This window comes from Eleutherodactylus coqui, chromosome 1, assembly GCF_035609145.1.
Source record: "Eleutherodactylus coqui strain aEleCoq1 chromosome 1, aEleCoq1.hap1, whole genome shotgun sequence".
Taxonomy (NCBI): Eukaryota; Metazoa; Chordata; class Amphibia; order Anura; family Eleutherodactylidae; genus Eleutherodactylus; species Eleutherodactylus coqui.
Genome location: NC_089837.1, coordinates 52,759,038 through 52,779,195, shown reverse-complemented (window position 1 = coordinate 52,779,195; position 20,158 = coordinate 52,759,038). Strand labels below are relative to the sequence as shown.

Here is a 20,158-nt window from a genome sequence, read left to right as displayed (position 1 = left end):
ACAGCACAGTTATTAAACTTCTCATGTTCATTGAGTATACGCAGTGCTGCCTTTTGGTGGAAAAAAACTGAAAATAATTCTATTTGTCCTGCCTCTGTCCGTCCTAAGGGCGGTGGACACGTGTCGGCTGCGTGTGCAACGTTTAAAAATCAGACGCACCCAGCTACGGTTTACTGCTGGCTACGCCATTTGCTTTCCTTAATTGGAAAAAAAAATACCTGCTCTGCCAGAGTTAATAACTCTGCTACCCTCAAGTTCTGTGCCACATTAGCAGGGCCACAGCACAGTTATTAAACTTCTCATGTTCATTGAATATACGCAGTGCTGCCTTTTGGTGGAAAAAAACTGAAAATAATTCTATTTGTCCTGCCTCTGTCCGTCCTAAGGGCGGTGGACACGTGTCGGCTGCGTGTGCAACGTTTAAAAATCAGACGCACCCAGCTACGGTTTACTGCTGGCTTCGCCATTCGCTTTCCTTAATTGGAAAAAAAAATACCTGCTCTGCCAGAGTTAATAACTCTGCTACCCTCAAGTTCTGTGCCACATTAGCAGGGCCACAGCACAGTTATTAAACTTCTCATGTTCATTGAATATACGCAGTGCTGCCTTTTGGTGGAAAAAAACTGAAAATAATTCTATTTGTCCTGCCTCTGTCCGTCCTAAGGGCGGTGGACACGTGTCGGCTGCGTGTGCAACGTTTAAAAATCAGACGCACCCAGCTACGGTTTACTGCTGGCTTCGCCATTTGCTTTCCTTAATTGGGAAAAAAAATACCTGCTCTGCCAGAGTTATAATAACTCTGCTACCCTCACGTTCTGTGACACATTAGCAGGGCCACAGCACAGTTATTAAACTTAGATTATTCATTCACTAGAGGCAGTGGGGCCTTTCGTTTTCAAAAAAGGGAAAAAATTATATTTGGCCTGCAGTCTTGCGGCAATTTATTAGCTGCCTGTGAAATCAAATCACTGGTAATACAGCATGCTGAGGGGTAGGGGTAGGCCTAGAGGACGTGGACGCGGCCGAGGACGCGGAGGGCCAAGTCAGGGTGTGGGCACAGGCCGAGCTCCTGATCCAGGTGTGTCGCAGCCGACTGCTGCGCGATTAGGAGAGAGGCACGTTTCTGGCGTCCCCACATTCATCGCCCAATTAATGGGTCCACGCGGGAGACGGTTATTAGAAAATGAGCAGTGTGAGCAGGTCCTGTCCTGGATGGCAGAAAGTGCTTCGAGCAACCTATCGTCAACACGCAGTTCTGCGCCGTCCACTGCTGCAAATCCGAATCCTCTGTCTGCTGCTCCTCCTTCCTCCCAGCCTCCTCACTCCACTACAATGACACCTGCTCAGGAGCGGGAACACTCCCAGGAACTGTTCTCGGGCCCCTGCTTAGATTGGGCAGCAGTGGTTCCTCTCCCACCAGAGGAGTTTATCGTCACTGATGCCCAACCATTCGAAAGTTCCCGGGGTCCGGGGGAAGAGGCTGGGGACTTCCGCCAACTGTCTCAACAACTTTCTGTGGGTGAGGAGGACGATCAGACACAGTTGTCTTGCAGTGAGGTAGTAGTAAGGGCAGTAAGTCCGAGGGAGCAGCGCACAGAGATTCGGAGGAAGAGCAACAGGACGATGAGGTGACTGACCACACCTGGTGTGCACCGCTTACTCAGGAGGACAGGTCTTCAGAGGGGGAGTCAAGGGCATCAGCAGGGCAGGTTGCAAGAGGCAGTGCGGTGGCCAGGGGTAGAGGCAGGGCCAGACCGAATAATCCACCAACTGTTTCCCAAAGCGCCCCCTCGCGCCATGCCACCCTGCAGAGGCCGAGGTGCTCTAAGGTCTGGCAGTTTTTCACAGAGACGCCTGACGACCGACGAACAGTGGTGTGCAACCTTTGTCGCGCAAAGCTCAGCCGGGGAGCCAACACCAACAGCCTCACCACCACCACCATGCACAGACATATGATGGCCAAGCACCCCACAAGGTGGGACGAAGGCCGTTCAGCGCCTCCGGTTTGCACCCCTGCCCCTCCCCCTGTTCCCCAACCTGCCACTGAGATCCAACCCCCCTCTCAGGACACGGGCACTACCGCCTCATGGCCTGCACCCACACCCTCATCTCCGCTGTCCTCGGCCCCATCCAGCAGTGTAGTTCAGCGCACCGTCCAGCCGTCGCTTGCGCAACTGTTGGAGCGCAAGCGCAAGTACGCCGCCACGCACCCGCACGCTCAAACGTTAACCGTCCGCATAGCAAAATTCATCAGCCTTGAGATGCTGCCGTAAAGGGTTGTGGAAACGGAGTCCTTCAAAAGTATCATGGAGGCGGCGGCCCCGCGCTACTCAGTTCCCAGTCGCCACTACTTTTCCCGATGTGCCGTCCCAGCCCTGCACGACCACGTCTCCCGCAACATTGTACGCGCCCTCACCAACGCGGTTACTGCCACGGTCCACTTAACAACAGACATGTGGACAAGCACAGGCGGGCAGGGCCACTATATCTCCCTGACGGCACATTGGGTGAATTTAGTGGAGGCTGGGACAGAGTCAGAGCCTGGGACCGCTCACGTCCTACCCACCCCCAGAATTGCGGGCCCCAGCTCGGTGGTGGTATCTGCGGAGGTGTATGCTTCCTCCACTAAAGCACCCTCCTCCTCCTCCTCCTCCTCCTCTGTCTCGCAATCAAGATGTGTTAGCAGCAGCATGTCGCCAGCAGTCGGTGTCGCGCGGTGTGGCAGCACAGCGGTGGGCAAGCGTCAGCAGGCCGTGCTGAAACTACTCAGCTTAGGTGATAAGAGGCACACGGCCCACGAACTGCTGCAGGGTCAGACACAGCAGACCGACCGCTGGCTTGCGCCGCTGAGCCTCCAACCGGGCATGGTCGTGTGTGACAACGGCCGTAACCTGGTGGCGGTTCTGCAGCTCGGCAGCCTCACGCACGTGCCATGCCTGGTCCACGTCTTTAATTTGGTGGTTCAGCGCTTTCTGAAAAGCTACCCACGCTTGTCAGACCTGCTCGTAAAGGCGCGCCGGCTCTGCGCACATTTCCGCAAGTCCCACATGGACGCTGCCACCCTGCGCACCCTGCAACATCACTTTAAGCTGCCAGTGCACCGACTGCTGTGCGACGTGCCCACACGGTGGAACTCTACGCTCCACATGTTGGCCAGGCTCTATGAACAGCGTAGAGCTATAGTCGAATACCAACTCCAACATGGGCGGCGCAGTGGGAGTCAGCCTCCTCAATTCCTTTCAGAAGAGTGGGCCTGGTTGGCAGACATCTGCCATGCCCTTGGTAATTTTGAGGAGTCTACCCAGGTGGTGAGCGGCGATGCTACAATCATTAGCGTCACCATTCCTCTGCTATGCATCTTGAGAAATTCCCTGCAAACCATAAAGGCAACTGCTTTGCGCTCGGAACGGGGGCGGTGGAAGACAGTATGCCGCTGGATAGTCAGGGCACCCTCCTATCTATTTCTCAGCGCGTACAGGAGGAGGAGGAGGAGCATGAGGAGGATGAGGAGGAGGGGGAAGAGACAGCTTGGCCCGCTGCTGACGGTACACCGGCTGATTGCCTGTCATCCTTTCAGCGTGTATGGCCTGAGGAGGAGGAGGAGGAGGAGGAGGATCCTGGCAGTGATCTTCGTAGTGAAGACAGCCATGTGTTGCGTACAGGTACCCTGGCACACATGGCTGACTTCATGTTAGGATGCCTTTCTCGTGACCCTCGCGTTGCACGCATTCTGGCCACGACGGATTACTGGGTGTACACACTGCTCGACCCACGCTATAAGGAGAACCTGCCCACTCTCATTCCCGAAGAGGAAAGGGGTTCGAGAGTGTTGCTATACCACAGGACACTTGCGGACAAGCTGATGGTAAAATTCCCAGCCGACAGCGCTAGTGGCAGAAGGCGCAGTACCGAGGGCCAGGTAGCAGGGGAGGTGCGGAGATCGAGCAGCATGTACATCCCAGGCAGTGCAACAGTCTTTAAAGGCCTGGCCAGCTTTATGGCTCCCCACCAAGACTGTGTCACCGCTCCCCAGTCAAGGCTGAGTCGGCGGGAGCACTGTAAAAGGATGGTGAGGGAGTACGTAGCCGATCGCACGACCATCCTCGGTGACGCCTCTGCCCCCTACAACTACTGGGTGTCGAAGCTGGACACGTGGCCTGAACTCGCGCTGTATGCCCTGGAGGTGCTTGCTTGTCCTGCGGCTAGCGTCTTGTCGGAGAGGGTGTTTAGTGCGGCTGGGGGAATCATCACAGATAAGCGTAGCCGCTTGTCAACCGACAGTGCCGACAGGCTAACACTCATCAAGATGAACAAAGGCTGGATTTCCCCAGACTTCTGTTCTCCACCAGCGGACAGCAGCGATACGTAAGCAATACGTAGGCTGCACCCGCGGATGGAAGCTACGTTCTCTCTCACCATCCAAAACGGGGACATTTCTGCTTCATCAATCTGTGTCTAATATTCCTCCTCCTCCTCCTGCTCCTCCTCCTGAAACCTCACGTAATCACGCTGAACGGGCAATTTTTCTTAGGGCCACAAGGCTCACTCAAATAATTTTTCTGAACAATTTTTATAAGTTTCAATGCGCTTAAAAGCGTTGGAACTTTAACTTGAACCAATTTTTCGTTACACTGGGCTGCCTCCAGGCCTAGTTACCACTTAAGCCACATTAACCAAAGCGATTCACCTGCCATCTTGGTTGGGCATGGCCAATTTTTACTGAGGTACATTAGTACTGTTGGTACACCAATTTTTTGGGGCCCTCACCTACAGTGTAATCATAGCAATTTGTATGTTCTTCGCCTGCACTCATGGTACAGAAAGGTGTGTGGGGTTGGCCTACACTTTAGCTACATAAATGTAACTTGGGCCTTGGCTATACTAAGGCTACTGAAATGGAACTAAGACTGCGCTCCCACTATACTGCTGCTTCAGAATTGTTACTGGGGCCTGTCTTGAGTGCTACTATTGCTGACATGGAACGAAGACTGCGCTCCCGCTATACTGCTGCTTCGGAATTGTTACTGGGGCCTGTCTTGAGTGCTACTATTGCTGACATGGAACGAAGACTGCGCTCCCGCTATACTGCTGCTTCGGAATTGTTACTGGGGCCTGTCTTGAGTGCTACTATTGCTGACATGGAACGAAGACTGCGCTCCCGCTATACTGCTGCTTCGGAATTGTTACTGGGGCCTGTCTTGAGTGCTACTATTGCTGACATGGAACGAAGACTGCGCTCCTCCTATAATGCTGCTAGTGATATGTTAGTGGGGCCTGTCCTAATGCTACGGCTGAAATGTTACGAATTCTGGGCTCTGCCTATACCGCTGCTAATGGTATGTCTCTGGGGTGTGGAAACAGAGGCTTCCCAAAGACATGATGGCGGCGAGGCCATTTCCCACCAACGCGGTTACTGTTAAGGTGCATATAACCACGGACACGTGGAGAGGACACGTAGTGCCTCAAAAACATCCCCCTCCTCCTCCAACAGGGAAAACATTCTTGGCAAATGCCTTTGCATTGGCTCGTCTGGTGGCAGTCCAAGAATTTCACCTTTACCGACACAACAAGAGAGCCCCCACACCATCCCCCCGCCACGGCCCACTTAATCCTGGCCGCATTCCGAAAACCAACAAAATACAACCGTGCTACTAGGTCCGCAGTCACCACCACATTACCACCAACGCGGTTACTGTTAAGGTGCATATAACCACGGACACGTGGAGAGGACACGTAGTGCCTCAAAAACATCCCCCTCCTCCTCCAACAGGGAAAACATTCTTGGCAAATGCCTTTGCATTGGTTCGTCTGGTGGCAGTCCAAGAATTTCACCTTTACCGACACAACAAGAGAGCCCCCACACCATCCCCCCGCCACGGCCCACTTAATCCTGGCCGCATTCCGAAAACCAACAAAATACAACCGTGCTACTAGGTCCGCAGTCACCACCACATTACCACCAACGCGGTTACTGTTAAGGTGCATATAACCACGGACACGTGGAGAGGACACGTAGTGCCTCAAAAACATCCCCCTCCTCCTCCAACAGGGAAAACATTCTTGGCAAATGCCTTTGCATTGGTTCGTCTGGTGGCAGTCCAAGAATTTCACCTTTACCGACACAACAAGAGAGCCCCCACACCATCCCCCCGCCACGGCTCACTTAATCCTGGCTGCATTCCGAAAACCAACAAAATACAACCGTGCTACTAGGTCCGCAGTCACCACCACATTACCACCAACGCGGTTACTGTTAAGGTACATATTACCAGTCTGACTGGGGCATGCAGACACCTTGACAGAATGAATAGTGTGTGGCACATAGGTTCCCCATTGCTATGCCCACGTGTGCAGCTCCTGATGGCGGTGGCACAGGATTATATTTCTCATTGCTTCTGTACAGCATTGTGGGCTATCGCCCCGCCCCTTTTAAACAGGGTCGCTGCCTAGCCGTGCCAACCCTCTGCAGTGTGTGCCTGCGGTTCCTCCTCATGGCAGACGCACTTATAAATAGACATGAGGGTGGTGTGGCATGAGGGCAGCTGAAGGCTGCGCAGGGACACTTTGGTGTGCGCTGTGGGAGGGAGGGGGGGGGGCGGTTGGTCAGCATGTAACCCAGGAGAAGTGGCAGCGGAGTGTCATCCAGGCAGTGATTGTGCTTTGTTGTAGCTAGTGTGGTGCTTAGCAAAGGTATGCCATGCTAATGAGGGCTTTTCAGAAGTAAAAGTTGTTGGGAGGGGGGGGGGGGGGGCCCACTCTTGCCGGTATTGTGGCTTAATAGTGGGACCTGTGAACTTGAGATGCAGCCCAACACGTAGCCCCTCACCTGCCCTATCCATTGCTGTGTCATTCCCATCACTTTCTTGAATTGCCCAGATTTTCACACATGAAAACCTTAGCGAGCATCGGTGAAATACAAAAATGCTCTGGTCGCCCATTGACTTCAATGGGGTTCGTTATTCGAAACGAACCCTCGAACATCGCGGGAAGTTCGTTTCGAATAACGAACACCCGAACATTTTGGTGTTCGCTCATCTCTAATGGCATATAATAGCAACACCATCAGTAGAAACGCCACCAATATCTGTAGTGAAGGTAAGAAACCTTTTTACAGTTTGATGCATATTCATAGAGGTACCTTTACACAGCGATTAACACCAGAATTATAGCTGGAAACAGCAAATCTAAGCGATAATAGTTCCATGTACATGTGTCTGCCGACAGAGCGGTAGGTGAGAAATTGCTCACCTGTCAAAGTTGCGTGGTTTGTAGTAGAACAAAAAAAAAAAACAAGCTATTGTCAGGCCGTGTAAACAGGAGACTCTCAATGTTTGACTGACTCCTGCTTACTGTGAATGGAGATGGGCAGGCTGGAATAATCCCCTGTCCACTCTGCCTCCATTCATTTGAATGACTATCACTCCTGCTTATGAGTCTGACAGTCATCCCATCTAAAGGTACCTTAAGGCATTCTCAAATTGTAATCACCTGTGGTAAAAAAGTTCTGATAGCACATTAGGGTGAAGAAACAGTAAATCAGAAGCGGCGCTCCGATGGTGTACAACGAAGTTACAGACAGGAACAATATAGAAAAAGAACTCACCGCAACTGAACCGGTCCTAGTAAAAGGAAACCGGTCAGTTCATGGGTCCACTGAGGTATTTCAAATCAATTGAGGTGGAATACGTTGGTGGTCCTGAGACATCCCCTAGGGGAGAGCAGCAGCGAGCGACTCCGAAACAGTGTTGTCAAGGAGGAAAGAAATGTAAATTTTAAAAAAGACAGAAAAACTCACTTGATGCGCTCCATCCAACTGTATCAACAAGTGAAAATCTTACTTGATGTGGGGTGCCTTGGACTCCTGGCACCCCAATATCCAAAGAAGCAGGGAAATTCCAACGATGCAGGGGTGTATTTCATAAAACAATTTATTATACACATACAAAGGTAAGTGGATAAATATCGCAACGCGTTTCGGCTTTTTGTAAGCCTTTTTCAAGCATAAGGGATACATGTCTAGTGATTCCTATTTATAGCTGACATACTCTAAGGGGAAGGGGAAGGGGAGGAGTTTCAATCTAAACAATCTGCAAACCCTAAACAATGTATAATTTCTAATTAATAGCATCCCACTCTCGTTATTAATAGTATACTATTATGGTTGTTTGTACATTATATATAGAAACTGTGTATGTTTAGCGGTCCCCTTACGGAGACACTACGCTGTCACCACGTGATCGGAACTCAGGACGGGGGGGGGGGGGGGTTATCCTTCCCTCCATTATATTCTATCCCTTAATTCCTTTCCTCATAGACAATAATATGCAATGTCCATTATGGTTTCCCCGATGATATATTTCCCCTGCATATTTTTGGTCCAAAGGGGCCTCCATAGGTAATCATATGACTACCTATGAGTTAATCCCATCTACGGCACTCTGGCAGTGCGATCACGTGACACAGCGTCCAAAAACGTCTGACGTCACTATGCACGATGGAACCCCATGTGACCAAGTCACGGGAAGATCTTTGCACTAAACGTCATCACGTTCAGCGTACCATCACGTGACCTCCCGGGATCCATGACGAAAGATCCCATGGAGGAAGGCAGCGGAGATCCGCCCCTTTCGTGTGTCCAAGGATGCTGAACGCTGGCCGGATCGGCTTGGGGGTATGTTTCCCATTATGGTGCAACATTATATAGCCTCCCCCTCTCCTTCCCTTCCTCCCTCCTCCCCCCCCCCCCCCCCCGTCCTGAGTTCCGATCACGTGGTGACAGCGTAGTGTCTCCGTAAGGGGACCGCTAAACATACACAGTTTCTATATATAATGTACAAACAACCATAATAGTATACTATTAATAACGAGAGTGGGATGCTATTAATTAGAAATTATACATTGTTTAGGGTTTGCAGATTGTTTAGATTGAAACTCCTCCCCTTCCCCTTCCCCTTAGAGTATGTCAGCTATAAATAGGAATCACTAGACATGTATCCCTTATGCTTGAAAAAGGCTTACAAAAAGCCGAAACGCGTTGCGATATCTATCCACTTACCTTTGTATGTGTATAATAAATTGTTTTATGAAATACACCCCTGCATTGTTGGAATTTCCCTGCTTCTTTGGATATTGGGGTGCCAGGAGTCCAAGGCACCCCACATCAAGTAAGATTTTCACTTGTTGATACAGTTGGATGGAGCGCATCAAGTGAGTTTTTCTGTCTTTTTTAAAATTTACATTAGGGTGAAGGATATGGTCTAGAAGGGGTTGTTCAGCTTTAAACTATTGATGACCTATTCTCAGGATAGACCATCAATAATAGATTGGCATACGTCTGCCATCTGGGTTCCCCAGCGATTATTTGTTTGCCCGGCCGGTGCCCTACTGTACAGAGTTGCTGTTTTGCAGTGTTGTGAATGGAGCTGCATGTTTCAGACAATGGAGCAGCTGCTAACAGTATCACACTAGCTCTGCCAACAACTTATCATCCGGGAACCTCTATTGATCCACTATTGATGACTTATTCTGGGGATGGGTCATCAATAGTGGAAAGCTGGACAGTTGTGTAATGCTGGTGAGTCCCTATAATTTTGCCCCAGTGTGATAGTGTCACCTGTACTAGAAAAGTCTTAGTAAAGCGCCACTCTAGTCCATGGGATGTCTCTAGGATTGCATCTCAGCAACATCCACGTGAAAGCAGATTCTATTTTTAAATTTTGGCCAATTTCTTTAAAGGGGTTGTCCCGCGCCGAAACGGGTTTTTTTTTTTTTCAATAGGCCCCCCGTTCGGCGCGAGACAAACCCGATGCAGGGGTAAAAAAAAACAAACGGATAGTACTTACCCGAATCCCCGCGCTGCGGCGACTTCTTACTTACCTTGCTAAGATGGCCGCTGGGATCTTCACTCACGGTGGACCGCAGGTCTTCTCCCATGGTGCACCGTGGGCTCTGTGCCTTCCATTGCCGATTCCAGCCTCCTGATTGGCTGGAATCGGCACACGTGACGGGGCGGAGCTACGAGGAGCAGCTCTCCGGCACGAGCGGCCCCATTCAGAAGGGAGAAGACCGGACTGCGCAAGCGCGTCTAATCGGGAGATTAGACGCTGAAATTAGATGGCACCATGGAGACGGGGATGCCAGCAACGGAGCAGGTAAGTGAATAACTTCTGTATGGCTCATATTTAATGCACGATGTATATTACAAAGTGCATTAATATGGCCATACAGAAGTGTATACCCCTACTTGCTTTCGCGGGACAACCCCTTTAAGAAAAGCCTACTGATCTTACCCAGAGGTTCTCTTGTGGATGAATCCAACTATTACGTTGACTTTTATAGGTCTGTGCATAGTAAATATACTGATTTAAGAGACCACTAACAAAATTTCACAGGCAGACCAAAAGATTATCCACTAGTTGCAGGAACTGATGTGGTAACAGAAACCAACCATAAGGGTGACTACCCACTAGCGTTTGCAAAGTTGCTGCATTTTTTTCCAGGTGTCTATGGGGCTTTCTAATGTTAAAAACGCATCGCGGTAAAATCACAATTTACCGCAAAATCGCGATTTTGAGCGATGCGATTTTAACATTACGAGTCCCATAGCCCCCTGGAGAATAATAAAACGCTGCGAATTTCGCAGTGAAAAAAAAACTGTAGTGGGTAGTCACCCTAACAGGGAACATGAGATCAAGCAGAAGACATCCATATCTGAAAATGACCATGGAGCAGATCCTGGAGACCTTAGCTGGATGGTTGACTTTCAGAATTATCTTCTCTGGTAGGACAATTGTACCCCATGATACAATGGTCCTACCTGAAGCTGCTACTACTAATTATAGTAATTTTACCTCATGAATCACCACGCACAAATTATAATGAAGCTGTTTACCAACCTTTGTAAGATCTGAACTTCTGCACCAAAAAATCACTTTCTTCAGTAATCTTATTTTCAATGGTTTCCTTCCCCATTCCAAAATCTCGAAGTGTCGACAGAGTGAATCGTCTCATCACTTTCCAGTTATCATCATGAGCAAAAATAACTCCTGAGGACATGAGGGAAAAACAACAGACATACAAGATGACGACCAACACTTCCCCTACTGATTCAATAGTCCAAATTGTCACAGATGGAAACAGTTTTCATCCATGTTCACTGAAGCTAGGCAATGAATGGCACATGACCGCCTACCGACTTCTTCTGGACTTCGAGCTGTGGGGACAGGGTCTCTAGCATTAAACGGGGAGTTGCTGGAGTAGGCAAATGTCAGGACTCGGGGTCCGGGAAACTGGAAGTCCCTGAAAATACCCGCAACCCCTGTCCCTACCTACTTGCCCCCCTGGGCTAAGCCCCAGGGCGACAACTGGGCGACGGTCCCTACACTCACTAAGGAAGGGGAATACTGGAACAAACAACAGCAAGGAGAGTCAGACAATCCGGGTCAGCAACGCGAGGGTACGCGGTACAAGAGGGTCAGGCAAAGGCAACATCAGGTCAAAAGCAGAGAGTCAATAACAGGAGTCAAAACACGAAGTACGCTGGTGTAGCAGGAAGATCAAACTAACACTGGCACTGGTCTGCAGACAAAAGCAGGTTTAAATGCTCTCAGAGCTCCCGTCCCAGCAGCTGATTGGGGCGGGGAGTCTGACAGCAGCTGGGTGCACCCAGCAGCACTGGGGAACCCTCCCCCAGCCCTGCAGGAGGCAGGGAAGGAGACACATGCCTGGTTGCTATGATACCGAGGATGCGACGCGGGGCAACACCCACTGCGTCCCTAGCAACCCGGCGGCGAGGAGGAGCTCGGCGGCCAGGGGAGGTGATGAGGACTGGGGGGACTTACCCATTAAACCTGCTCCCCATTGTAAAAACCAATAAGACCGATGCTGGCTTGTTGTGGGTAGGCCACAGCCTTTATTTTAAAGAATAAAATTTAACAAGTGTCTTTTCTCCTTCCATGCCAATCAATAACTGTCCATTTTAACTTATCAATAACTTTACAAAAGGTGTAAGAAGGTACCCTAACGGCCTGAAAAGCCCTTCCATTCCATTTGCTGGCATGGAATTCCTAAATTCCGCCTACCGGCTGTGACAACTTCCTGAAACCAACTTCCACACACCCAAATTCTCTTCACCCCCCCCCCTCAGCTCAGAGGGCGGGTGGGTGGGGTCTTCCTTCTTCTTCTCCACGGTCCAGACTGATCCTCCTCTTCATTCTTCTTCCCCTCTCCAGTTTAAACCCCTCCCTTTCTAACTGGTCGCTTCCTCTCCTCTTGCTCCTCCCCTTTCTCTCCCCCCCCCAGTCCTCCCCCACCCCCAGTCCTCAGCAACTTCACTAACACGTTTTGCTGCTATCTAGACTGGGGGGACTTACCCATTAAACCTGCTCCCCATTGTAAAAACCAATAAGACCGATGCTAGCTTGTTGTGGGTAGGCCACAGCCTTTATTTTAAAGAATAAAATTTAACAAGTGTCTTTTCTCCTTCCATGCCAATTAATAACTGTCCATTTTAACTTATCAATAACTTTACAAAAGGCGTAAGAAGGCCCCTAACGGCCTGAAAAGCCCTTCCATTCCATTTGCTCGCATGGAAGTCCTAAATTCCGCCATGAAGGATGCAGCATACCCCTATGCTGCATTCCGCCCCCCACATGCCAGCAAAAGAGTGGCCTCTACCCCATCCTGTAACCTAGACAAAAAAGTGTCTAACCCAATGTCACTAAGATGCATCCCTCGCTCTCTTCTTTCCAGCTCCCAGTGACGTATGGCTACACTTCCTAAAACTTGTACATGTTTTGACACTCTAAAATTAACATTTTTTTCTGACACACTCAATTGCTTCATTATCTCTCGCCTCCCTCCAAAATCTTCTGGCCACGATATCCGACCATACCAGGACTACTCTCCTAAAAAACTGCTTGAACCGAAGTATATCCTCCTTCATTAATGCTATGAGCTCGGCTACCTTTATTTTCCCGAGATCATTTCCTCCAGCATGTATAACCAGAATCACTTTATCTCGTGACCAGCTGCTGATTTTCAAAACCTCTTGAAGCAGCCTGGGCCATTGTAAGCCTCTGATTCCGTGCCATCTTACTGGTACACTTAGGCCTAGATTCACTCCGATAGGCCTATCTCTGGCTCTCCTTTCTGCCCAGTAAACATATGAGTGGCCTACCACCCATACTGTCCAATCCGAAACTGTAGATGAAATGAAAGAAAGAAAACAGACCCAAAACACATATCGAACCATATTTAACATTGCTCATAAAACTCTTAAATCCGGTCTTACATATGAACGTACCGCCTCTGACCTCCAATGACCTACCCTTTTAACTTCCTCAATCCCCAAGCCACACGTGAACGCTGACGTCGCCGCGCCAATTCTGAATGAATGAGTTCCGAATTCCATCGGATTGAGGCCCAATTTGCTCAGGCTAGCGCGCATGACTGCCACAAATTGAAATTTTGTTAGAGGGGGGCCCAACGCATGTCTCAAAAATGGGCCCGTTCCTCAATGTCGCGCTGCAAATTCTTTTATGAGTGCGACCGGACACCATTTTGTCCCTAGCGCGCCTATCCTGATCCACTCTCCTATCCCGTATATATCGGTTTTTGACCTTCTAATACCTATCTTAATGCAGTCGCTATCCACTACCACGTCCGCAAAAAGAAGACCGCCGGGTCTGGATTTACTCGCCAATACTAACTCGCCTATTCGCAAAGCTGCAAAAAATGCAAGTGAAAAGGCCACACGGAAAAGCTCAGTTTCAGAGCCCTCCATGCAGATGGATTCTAGCACGTCGAGTATGGCACTTAGTAATTCAAACGTAATCGGGCGCCTGCCGTTCCTGGTCGTCTTGTCTTTCTTCCATCCTTTAATGATCTGCCCGAAAACAAAATCCTTGGTCACGTCTCGGGCGCCGTGCAAGCGCAACAAAAAGGCGATAGCCAATAAATGTTTTTTCGCCGCATTTGCTGACACCCCTTTCCGCCACAGCGCAGACGTGTCTAACGTTACCGCCCTTGCTCGCTCTTCAACTGTGAAACTTCCTCCCGCTGCTGCCAACCATTCCCTCCATATGCTGTTATACCGTTTCCATGTAGCACCTGCTACCGACGCTTTGACGAGAGCTAAGAGCTCTCTTCTATCGTTTCCCACAAGGAAGCAGGGCAACATACCCCCTCGACGTCTGCCGTCGGGTGCAGCTCCCTGAAATTCGCCATCTGGAAACGAGAAAGGGCGTCAGCCGTTGCATTCAAATATCCAGGGACGTATCTAGCTTTGAACTTAACGTTGTGCTGTAAACATCGTAATATCAAATGGCGCAATGCTGCCAGCACCAACGTTGAGGAAGACGATTGTTTGTTAACCACCCGTACTACCGTTTGATTGTCAGACCAAAAACAGATATTTTTGTTGGCCAGTATAGGGCCCCAGATTTCCATAGCCACCATTAACGGGAAAATCTCCAACCATTCCGTGTTCTTGATCCACTGTTTTTTTACCCAAGTTCCAGGCCATGCGGCACAATACCACCTATTTTCGAGGATCACACCGAAACCACATGAACCAGCTGCGTCCGACACCAGCCCAATTTCCTGGTTATGCCTCTCTCGATCTTGGCATATAACCTGCCCGTTGAACGAGCTAAGAAAAATCCTCCAAATGTGCAGGTCCAACCTCATCCCTTTTGTCACTCTGACAAAATGATGGGGTTCCCTTGCCCTTTCGTGGCTAGTGACAGACGCCGAGAAAACGCTCACCCCATGGGGATGACCCTGCACGCACAATTAAGTAGACCTAACAGAACTTGCAGTTGATGCAGTGTGACCTTCCGTCAACTGCCGATCAACTCGACCACGTGTCGCAAACGCGCCACCTTATCCTCTGGCAGGCGGAAAACCATTTCTGCTGTGTCCATTTCTATCCCTAAAAAGACTAATCACGACGTGGGACCTACCGTTTTCTCGTCGGAAAGCGGAACCCCAGCTTTCCGCATCAGTGCTCGGAACAACGAAAGTAAAAACCCGCACACCTCAGAATTGGACTGGCCGACAAACAAAAATCATCTAAATAGTGCAACACCGATGAGATGCCCGTCTCAACTCTTAACATCCACTCCAGGAAGGAGCTGAAAACTTCGAAATAATAACAGGAGATGGAGCAACCCATCGGCAGGCACATGTCTACAAAATATAGACCCTCAATGCTGCATTCCAGCAAGTGAAAACACTGTGGGTGCACTGGCAATAGCCGGAAAGCCGATTCAATATCGGCCTTTGCCAGACATGCGCCTATGCCTGCCTGTCTAACTAACGCTACCGCGCGATCGAATGACGCATATGAGACAGCCGCTTGCTCTTTAGATATGCCGTCGTTAACCGATTCGCCCGGAGGATAGGACAAGTGATGGATAAGCCGGAACTTGCCCGTTTCCTTCTTTGGTACCAAGCCCAAAGGGGAAACCCGCAAGTTCCCAAATGGCGGCTCCTAGAAGGGGCCCGCCATTCGGCCCAATTCCACTTCTTTCAGCAACTTCTCCATCACTAAATTTGTATTATCCTGCGCGGATTTTAAATTGCGGCAGAGCGTAATAGAGGAGCCCGGGGAATGTGGAATAAAGAAACCTTCTGCAAAGCCTGCTCTAAGCAGGTTTACTTCCTGTTTCTAGGGGTACCTGCCGAGCCACGGCTCCAGGTACCGGACGTTCACTGGTGTTCGTTCCTGCGCTGGGAACCCCGGGTGTCGCTGTTGCTCATTGGCGCCGGAAACAACGCAGCGCCGCATGCGAACCTCCGCAGACCGAACATTCGTGCCGAAATTTGCACGAGGCGTAAAAAACGGCAGTGGCCTTCGTTGAAGGCCCAACAGGAACCGGAGGGCTTTGGGGCCACAGGGGCCTGCTGGCCGCTGCCGCCTGTTGCCGACCCTTGAAAAAACGGTTTTGCTGGCTTTTGTGCCAGTATTAGCTGGATCCATACATCCGTCGCTTTAGAGGCCCACCTAATATTTTTGGAACCCGAGATCCGTCGACGAAAATCTTCGTCATATCTCCACCAAGCAGACCCACCGTGCAGTTTGTATGCGCTGTGAATCGTATTGATATACACGAGCAGCTCGGGGCCCTTGTGCGGATGCTGTTTGCATACCACATGTGCCGAAATCAAGAAGGCTTGAAGCCAATTCCCAAACGTTTTTGCAACCTTTGTTTTTTTATCGGCCCCACGCTCCGCGAAACACTCTTTGTCCACTGCCACGTGCTCTACGGATAGCATTGACCATATATCTACATAGCATTCACTTGCAATTTTTTCAACCACTTCTGCCTCCAGGCCCGCATCCAACAGGGCCACACCGCAAAAAAGCGAGTCTGCTAACTTCAGCGCCTCATTACTCATGCCTGCCCCCGAAGGCAGGCTCTCTTGCACTTGTAGCAGACCGCCAACCTCGGGCGAGCCCAAACTCCCCGGATGATTATAGGACACTGGTAGTCCTTTATCCATATCAAATCTTTTTACCAAGGCTTTAAGGGCCACCATAAAATCTTCCTTCCGGCTAGCGCCGGGTACCTTATCCCACACTTTACGATATTGAATAGACTCACCCGCCTCATTGACCTCCGGCATTGCCAAGGGAAAATTGGGGGCGGGCATTAACAATTGACGGTCTTCTCCTCGCGCCGCGTGTCATTCCATAGGGTTATCATGGGTGACACCCCGACGCCTCGGACTCCTTGGACTCCTCGGTGCCACAGGCCGTAATCCTGGCATTATGTCTACCTCTATGAACTCCTTCTCTGATGTCTGCAGAAGAAGCCGGTGAACATGAAAAAGGTGCCGTCAAGCCCTAGCGTCCAATTCTCGGCTGTTCTGCCTTGCCCTGCCCCACACCGCTTCTGAGCGACCACTCGCGTCGACGACTCGCTGAATCCTACTCCTACCACCTTCTACTCCTGACGATGGGGAGGACAAGCTGGCTCGTTCCTCTCGCCAACTAGCTGTAAGCCTGGTAGCAACTGCAGTAGGCCGCCTAATCCTGCTCTGCAAATAGTCCCTATATCTTCTATGGGACTCGTGCCCTAAACTAGCATATGCCGCGCAATCTACTGGGGAAACTCTCCCTACGCTACTGCCGGCTAGCGCCCTCATATCCCTACGCCTTGCAGTGCTTGCCCTGCCTGGCCTAATGCGTGCCACATCCCCGACAAATCTTCGGCCATCTTCACGAGCCAACTGGTGCCCTGGGTGGCCACAACTTCTTTAATCTTCTGCACAAGGTCATCCATTCTTCTGCTCTTCTGGGTGCGTCTTCCTTCTTCTTCTCCACGGTCCAGACTGATCCTCCTCTTCCTTCTTCCTCCCCTCTCCAGTTTAAACCCCTCCCTTTCAAACTGGTCGCTTCCTCTCCTCTTGCTCTTCCCCTTCCCCCCCCCCCCCCCCAGTCCTCAGCATCTTCACTAACACGTTTTGCTGCTATCTACTCCCCTGTGCCACACAGAAGCAGCACGTGTGACAGGGCCGGTGGTGCGGGCACAACAGACCCGCAAACCACCAGTCTTTACAGCAAATATATGTTATCATTTATTTTACACCATTTTAAGGCTGTAAAAAATTTTTAAGTTCAAGGAAAGCCCCTTAAATTATGTAGGTTTAGAGAAAGTGTTCAGAAACAGGAAAATACATTTCCAAATTTTTCTGTTTCATGTTTTAGGCCTTAAAGGGCACTGTCAATTTATCTAAAAAAAATAGGTAGATTGCAAGGAATGGTTAAAAACTAGAGATGAGCGAACGTACTCGTCCGAGCTTGATACTCGTTCGAGTATTAGCGTGTTCGAGATGCTCGTTACTCGTGACGAGTACCACGCGATGTTCGGGTTACTTTCACTTTCATCTCTGAGACGTTAGCGCGCTTTTCTGGCCAATAGAAAGACAGGGAAGGCATTACAACTTCCCCCTGCGACGTTCAAGCCCTATACCACCCCCCTGCAGTGAGTGGCTGGCGAGATCAGGTGTCACCCGAGTATATAAATTGGCCCCTCCCGCGACTCGCCACAGATGCGTTCTGACATAGAGGAGGGAAAGTGCTATCTTGGTGGAGCTGCTATAGGGAGAGTGTTAGGAGTATTTTAGGCTTCAAGAACCCCAACGGTCCTTCTTAGGGCCACATCTAACCGTGTGCAGTACTGTGGAGGCTGCTTTTTGCAGTGTTGCACATTTTTTTTTTTTGGTATATTGGCCGTGCAGAGCATTGCGCCCTGCAGTAATACTCCAGGGCCAGAAGCGCTTAGGCAGGGACAGAAGACATATTGATTGAATATAGGCAGTGGGCCTTTGCAAAAAAATTTGGGGAAAAAAATCTATTTGGGCTGCCTGTGACTGTCCTCAGTGTTCTGGGTCTCTGCTGGGTGTAGTAGTTCTCCAAATTCATACGCAGCCAGCTAAGTGTTACAGCAGGCTTGCGCAAAATTATTTCCTGGCTCTGTCTGGGCTGTGAAATCACCGCTGTATTGCAGTTCACAGTGCAACACTCTGCAGTTCTTTGACATACTCCAGGGCCAGAAGCGCTTAGGCAGGGACAGAAGACATATTGATTGAATATAGGCAGTGGGCCTTTGCAAAAAAATTTGGGGAAAAAAATCTATTTGGGCTGCCTGTGACTGTCCTCAGTGTTCTGGGTCTCTGCTGGGTGTAGTAGTTCTCCAAATTCATACGCAGCCAGCTAAGTGTTACAGCAGGCTTGCACAAAATTATTTCCTGGCTCTGTCTGGGCTGTGAAATCACCGCTGTATTGCAGTTCACAGTGCAACACGCTGCAGTTCTTTGACATACTCCAGGGCCAATAGCGCTTAGGCAGGGACAGAAGACATATTGATTGAATATAGGCAGTGGGCCTTTGCAAAAAAATTTGGGGAAAAAAATCTATTTGGGCTGCCTGTGACTGTCCTCAGTGTTCTGGGTCTCTGCTGGGTGTAGTAGTTCTCCAAATTCATACGCAGCCAGCTAAGTGTTACAGCAGGCTTGCGCAAAATTATTTCCTGGCTCTGTCTGGGCTGTGAAATCACCGCTGTATTGCAGTTTACAGTGCAACACTCTGCAGTTCTTTGACATACTCCAGGGCCAGAAGCGCTTAGGCAGGGACAGAAGACATATTGATTGAATATAGGCAGTGGGCCTTTGCAAAAAAAAAATTTGGGGAAAAAATCTATTTGGGCTGCCTGTGACTGTCCTCAGTGTTCTGGGTCTCTGCTGGGTGTAGTAGTTCTCCAAATTCATACGCAGCCAGCTAAGTGTTACAGCAGGCTTGCGCAAAATTATTTCCTGGCTCTGTCTGGGCTGTGAAATCACCGCTGTATTGCAGTTCACAGTGCAACACTGTGCAGTTCTTTGACATACTCCAGGGCCAGAAGCGCTTAGGCAGGGACAGAAGACATATTGATTGAATATAGGCAGTGGGCCTTTGCAAAAAAATTTGGGGAAAAAATCTATTTGGGCTGCCTGTGACTGTCCTCAGTGTTCTGGGTCTCTGCTGGGTGTAGTAGTTCTCCAAATTCATACGCAGCCAGCTAAGTGTTACAGCAGGCTTGCGCAAAATTATTTCCTGGCGTTCCGTAAGCGAAGTCAGCCTCCAACCACAGGCCAATAAGCGGCACATTTAATTACAGCGTTCTGTTTCTGCACTACTGGTAATACACCATGCTGAGGGGTAGGGGTAGGCCTAGAGGACGTGGACGCTGGCGAGGACGCGGAGGCGAAAGTCAGGGTGTGGGCACAGGCAGAGCCAGTGCGGTGGCCAGGGGTAGAGGCAGGGCCAGACCGAATAATCCACCAACTGTTTCCCAAAGCGCCCCCTCGCGCCATGCCACCCTGCAGAGGTCAAGGTGCTCTACGGTGTGGCAGTTTTTCACAGAGACGCCTGACGACCGACGAAAAGTGGTGTGCAACCTTTGTCGCGCCAAGATCAGCTGGGGAGGCACCACCACCAGCATGCGCAGGCATATGATGGCCAAGCACCCCACAAGGTGGGACGAAGGCCGTTCACCGCCTCCGGTTTGCACCACTGCCTCTCCCCCTGTGCCCCAACCTGCCACTGAGATCCAACCCCCCTTAGAGGACACAGGCACTACCGTTCCCTGGCCTGCACCCACACCCTCACCTC

At 50.2% G+C, this 20,158-nt stretch overlaps 1 protein-coding gene across 1 annotated transcript in view; it reads right to left on the bottom strand.

The window, feature by feature from the left end:
• Positions 1-20,158, bottom strand: part of LOC136620981 (cytochrome P450 2K6-like) — a 47,541-nt gene that overhangs the window by 13,326 nt on the left and 14,057 nt on the right. The window contains exon 3 of the mRNA XM_066596129.1: positions 10,896-11,045. Within this exon, the coding sequence (XP_066452226.1) occupies positions 10,896-11,045 (150 nt within the window). The remainder of the gene's footprint in view (positions 1-10,895; positions 11,046-20,158) is intronic.